The 6,128-nt window shown below is 35.1% G+C and overlaps 1 protein-coding gene across 1 annotated transcript in view; it reads right to left on the bottom strand.

The window, feature by feature from the left end:
• Positions 1-1,588: 1,588 nt before the first annotated feature.
• The window catches only part of itgb3b (integrin beta 3b), a 15,242-nt gene continuing 10,702 nt past the window's right edge, over positions 1,589-6,128 (bottom strand). Inside the window, exons 12-15 of the mRNA XM_016234719.1 lie at positions 5,231-5,331; positions 5,010-5,129; positions 4,199-4,365; positions 1,589-2,967 (exon numbers count right to left, since the gene is read on the bottom strand). Coding sequence (XP_016090205.1) covers positions 2,899-2,967; positions 4,199-4,365; positions 5,010-5,129; positions 5,231-5,331 — 457 coding nt within the window. The 3' untranslated portion in view covers positions 1,589-2,898. The remainder of the gene's footprint in view (positions 2,968-4,198; positions 4,366-5,009; positions 5,130-5,230; positions 5,332-6,128) is intronic.

Below are 6,128 nucleotides of genomic sequence, written 5' to 3'. Positions count from 1 at the left end.
TATTCACATACACTAGTCCATATCGCGGTTTGATTGAAGTGTACTGAATTGCATTTGATTTATTCATTCAATATTTGACGCATTCCGTGACATTGCTCGTTACACAGTAAACTTCTGTTGTGTAGCATTTTGAGTACAAAAATTAAAGGGTTTGTTTAATTTTCATTGGAATAAAAGATAGATTAAAGTTTTCGCCTTCATTTGATTACCAGAAAATGAAAATACACAACACAGAATTAAAAAAAAAAGTAAATAAAATTAAAATTTCATAGGGCCCTATTATTGTATACAAATTAATAAATTAAGTTGTTTTTATGAATTCAATTAATTAGATATGTTTTTGATTAAACCATTCAAATGGAATACAGAAAAATGTAAATTTAAACAAAAGAAAGCGCACAATTTGGGCCCTAAGAATGTAAATTTTGTTACATTTTTAAAAGGCCTAAATTGCTGTTCAATTAAACAAGTTTCATGATTTTAATTAATTAGACATGTTTTTTGCTAAAATTTAATATAATCATCCAGAAAAAAAAAAAAAAAAAAAAAAAAAAAATAAATCAAAAAAAATTTAAACGGAAAAAAAAAGACACAACTATTGGACACAGTCGTGCAGCAGCGAGCAACAGTGAAAGGAACCTCAAGGTTGTAAATGTGTGAAATTGTATAGGGCCCCATTCCTGTATTTTGCCTGGGGCCCCCAAATCACAAAATCCGCCCCTGACCCTGCTCTCGACAGACGGCACCCCGGTTGGGAAACACTGTCTTGAATCACTCTCTTATCTTTGATGGTAACTACCTCCATTTCTTCCGCAGTAACGTTAAATGTCGAGTTTTTCTCCATATTAAAGTCTGACAGGTTCCGAGATAAAGTTCTCAATATAACAAATAAAGCAACAAAACACGTAAAATTCAACTTAAAAGCTGACTATATACATCCGGTAACAAAATCGTATGCATCTGTATTATACAAGCATTGCTGACTGTGTGACAACATTTCTAAAGTTCCTCAACAGGAAAGCACAACCACTCGTTCCGACATCTTGGCCGACCTTCTTTCTTTTTTGTTTGCATACCGCACTTATCAGTGCATGACGCCTCTTTCCGTACGAAAATAACGTAACAAATATGTTACTTTTCATGTATTTATTTAGGGCTTAAACGTTAGTTAAAATAACAACAGATATACTGATATTTATGAAAAGTTGGTTAAAAATACAAATGTATTTATTTAGAGCTGAAATGTTATTTAAAAATATATTTATTTATGGCTGAAACTTTAAATAAATAAAGGTAAAGTAGGACTCTTTCTAATAATTGAATGATCCAATTGACTACATTTATCATGTAGTTACTTGTTACGTATATGGCCTAATGGAGCAATACGGACATTATTATCTGTGATTAAGATTAGCAGTGACCCACTTTTTGATATCTGGTGTGGCAAATTATTTCGGATTTACCAGCTCTCCCACTTTGCTTGTTATATTCAACATAGCAATATAATAATAAAATAAAAATATTTAAATAACTTTAATCAGAGAGAGTCAGATTTCAGAAAATGTCCTTACAAAATATACTAGGCCTATAGTAAATGTAAATTCCCTGTAATACATTATTTGCTGCACGTAAAACTTAAATAACTCGCATAATAACTACGCTACCTATCAGTGTTTTGATGAAAAAGGAAAAAACAGTCGAACTGTAGGCTGCATGGTTGTAACATCGGTCCAGTAGGTGGCGCTGTAGTTCAATACATATAACAGAATCACATCCACAGAAATATTACATGCATTCACAAGAAAATTAAATATAGAATTAGTCCGATTAATTTAAATTAGACCAGGTTATTAGACCCATAAAAGTGATATGGAATTAAATGGAAAAACAGGCCTTAATTAACCCCAAATACAAACAATGAAATTAGTTTAATAGTAATTAATAACAGTAATATATTCTACTAATATGAGCATGGAAAAAACATTGATACATATATCATGTTTTATTAATATTAAGATTGAAGTGTGTGGCATCGCTAGATATAAGGAAAGGTAATGATATTTAACTTAAATATATACATTAGATGTATTTTTTTAAGACAGAATTTGACAAACTGTCTAACTATTTAATTAACACATGTATACTAAATTTGGTCTGAGAGCATCAAAACACAAAATCCAGACGTTCATATATTTCCCATTGGAGGGCACTGTTACTTTTTTGCACTTGAGCTGAGAAGGACTTTTGGCTTTTAAGGTCATTCTGCCAGACAAATAATAAAAATGTCTCTATTTTTGACATACATTTTGTAAAAAATTATGGCGACAGACAACTCTCATACATTTTTATACAGCACTTGATTTGTGAACCCTACCAAAATTGTGCACTAAAGGCCAGTGGGATAAAGCTACCACTATAGTTGCATAATATTAATAAAGCTATAACCACAGCGAAGAGAACAGCTTATATTAAGAACATTTCTTGCTCATGATGAGGGATTCAGTGTTACCACAGGCCATCAGTAGTTGCAAAGATTACTCAGACTTTTTATCATTCATATCTGCCACTGCACAGAGTGAGGGAGCAGGGAGAGGGAGGAAATGGCTTGACGTGTGACAGTGTGAAGCTATCTCTCCAGGCACGGTGCTGCTGACAAATACAGTCATGTAGGAAGCAAATGTATAGATTAACATTCATCCAGTGACAAACTGAAAGACTTCCACAGAGGGATTATGCCATTTTTGACTTTACATATGTACAACAACAAAATATGTACAACCCTTCCTTAACGTGTTCAATTTGCATATTCAATTTTACAAAAACATTAATACTTTTAAACCTTTTAAAATATGAACACTGTCTGTTAGCGATGTCCAATTCTTCCTCTGCTCTCTGCAGTCAGTCCTTGCCTCGGTATGTGATGTTTGTGAATGTTGATGTGGCACCTTTGTAGAGGGGGTTGTGGCCCTATAAGAATAAAAATGTAGTTATCATTCAGTATGCATTTACACAGAATTCACCAAAAAAAAAAAAAAGCTGAAAATTGAAAATCTACTCACCCTCAAGCCATACAAAATTTAGCTTCTTCATAGGAACAGATTTGGAGAAATTTAGCATTACATTACTTGCTCCTCAGTGGATCCTCTGCAGTGAATGGGTGCCGTCAGAATGAGAGTCCAAACAGCTGATAAAAACCATCACAGTAATCCACAGTCCTCTAGTCCATTAATTAACGTCTTGTGTAAAGTTGCATGTTTTTAAGTAACAAAACCATCATTAAGGTGTTTTTAACTTTCCATCGCTTCTGGCTAAAATACAATAATAACGCAGTCCATCTCCTGATATTCTCTCACATTAAAATCCACCAACATCTTTGTTTAAAATTAGTTTGGACTGGTTTTGCTTGTAAATGGTGCTTGATCTTGATCCGATTCAGATGAGACAACTTTTTCATTAGAGAAAAGGCAATATTACGGATAGAGGACTCATATTTTAGCTGGAAGCAACAGTTTAAGTTAAAACATCTTAATAATGGATTTATTACAAACAGTTTTTTGCTTCACAAGACATTAACTGATAGACTGGTGTCGTGTGGATTACTTGTGGATTATTGTGATGTTTTTATCTGCTGTTTGGACTCTCATTCTGATGGCACCCATTCACTGCAGAGGATCTACTGATGAGCAAGTGATGTAATGCTAAATTTCTCCAAATCTGTTCCGATTAAAAAAACAAATGCATCTTGGATGGCCTGAGGGTGAGGAAATTTTCAGCAAATTTTCATTTTTGGGTGAACTATTCCTTTAAACAAGAGTCAAATTACACATATTTCAACATAAAAGTTTAAGTAGGGAGCTCAGTATTGAGCAGAGGGGATCAGAGGGTTCACATGTGGCTCGAGACCTCACGGGGAAAGCCTAATTAGCATTGGATCATTTAAAACAAAACTTGCCCAGGGGTACGGAGGCTTTTTCTTTGTTCTGAAGGGGAAAACAGCATGCCACTGAAACAGTAAAATCATCCTGCCAACATCTATAGTTCACCAAGCTACTTACACACAGTAATTTGAGCTTTTTACATTAAACAGTGTGGGAGTGTAAATGTTTTTGGTTATGTATCCTGAGGTCTTTGATCAGTTAGCTTCTGTCTGAAATGTACTGCACTATGCATACAGTGTGTATTTTTGCACTTCACTAACCGTTTCCCACTTGGCACGTGCCCGCTCCTCCTCGAACTTAGCAAATTCACGCCGATCATGGATGGTGATGAGCAGTTTCCAGATAAGCAGGGCAGCCAGACCCAAGAACAAAATGGCACCAGCTACTGACAGGAGCACCACCAAGATATCAGGGCCTTTAGGACAGTCTATTACACAGGAAAAGGAAATGTAGGTGAAAGATGCTTCTATTTTAAAGTGTGACTTATGATGTATAGAAAGTTCACAAGAACAGGATGTATTTGAAATAGAAATCTTTTGAAACACCATAAATGACTTACTGTCACTTTTGTTCAATGTAATAGGCTACGTCCTTGCTGAATAAAAGTTAAAAAAAAAAAGCTATAGGCTCACTTCTCTATATAGTCTTGAGTCTGTCTCTTTGCTTCCTGTCTGAACCATTCCTATCCCAGTAGGAATTACACTGTGTCAGCGGGTTCTTCAGTAGCTTGGATGTTGTTTATTGCTGTGTGTTTTTACAAGGTGGGGTGCTCCCTGGGTTCCAGGGATGTGTGTGCCACTAATAGAGCCCATGTTCCACATGTGTGTCCATTAAAGCAGAGCAGCAGACTCTCACTGCGGGCTCCTGAATTTACAGCCGTCACACACTGCACATATACCTACACTTCCATATGCTTACGCAAACACCTAGAAACTAGAAACACTAATTCTGTAAATAATATACTTCCCTTTAGTTTCTCAAACAATCTTTGTACAAAGATAGAGACCAGCGTCTGAAGCAAAGTAAACACATTGATTTTCTTCAGCAGTAAGAGCATTAACAGAATGTTACCTGGCTCTTTCACCAGAAACAAGATGGATTTGCCACTGTTGTCCTCATAGTACTGAAACCTTTGCACGCAGTCGTCCTCATCCTTATAGGTGCAATTCACTGCATTCTTATCATGGAAAACTGTATGGTAACGGAGGGTTACAAAAGAAGGCTACAGAAAAAGCTAGAATGCTATAAATAAAATGAAATAATGAAATAAAATGATAATGTGATAATGGTACCCAAATCATCCACAAGTCTGATTTCATCTCTGCAGATTCGAGTGCAGGAGTCATCATCGAAGAGTTTCCCTCTCTTAAAGTGCTTACACTCTACACAGTCCCTAGAGAGAGAGAGAAAGATCTTTTACTTAAATAAAGATTTGTACGGTGGCCGAGAGAGCTCAACGCGCTGCAACTTAAGAAAACACATGCAAATTGAAAAAACACCAGCAAATTAAGAAAACATCTTCATCAGTTTGACAACACACGCGCTGCAAATCCTCACAACACATGCAAATGAAGAAACGCTCTGCAAATCCTCACAACACATGCAAATGAAGAAACGCTGCAAATCCTCACAACACATGCAAATGAAGAAACGCTGCAAATCCTCACAACACATGCAAATGAAGAAACGCGCTGCAAATAGCACGAACCACAACGGAAATGTTTCAAGGGGACCCAAAAAAGTGACGGACCCGGCTGGGATTTGTTTTGTGCAGTGGCTTTTTTTTTTTGAGTTTCTGCTAGTGATTCCTTTTTTTTTTTATTGAAGATATAACATTCACAGGGGATACAGTTTTTTTTTGTTTATTTTAACACCCTGATTGCATGATTCCTTTGTCTTTTAGATATTATTAGCCTAAATAATCTGACGAATTACACGAGTAACTGTGAAACGTTATATAAGATGGCTAACTTAATTAAATATTCTCAACTAAATATAATTTCAAGGTTAATGAAATCCGCAATGCTTTAATTGTTAAAATCAGGTCAAAATAAATTGCAGATTGACAGTAAGAATAATATTTAAAATGATTATTTAATCAGGTATAAATGTACCTTTATGTATTTATTGTTATTGTAAAACTGTATCCCCTGTGGATGTTATATCTTCAATAAATTTTTTTTTTTTTTT

Source organism: Sinocyclocheilus grahami, unplaced genomic scaffold, assembly GCF_001515645.1.
Source record: "Sinocyclocheilus grahami isolate Dianchi unplaced genomic scaffold, SAMN03320097.WGS_v1.1 scaffold457.1, whole genome shotgun sequence".
NCBI classification, from domain to species: domain Eukaryota; kingdom Metazoa; phylum Chordata; class Actinopteri; order Cypriniformes; family Cyprinidae; genus Sinocyclocheilus; species Sinocyclocheilus grahami.
The sequence above is the reverse complement of the archived record's forward strand: the minus strand, read 5'-3'. Positions and strand labels throughout refer to the sequence as shown.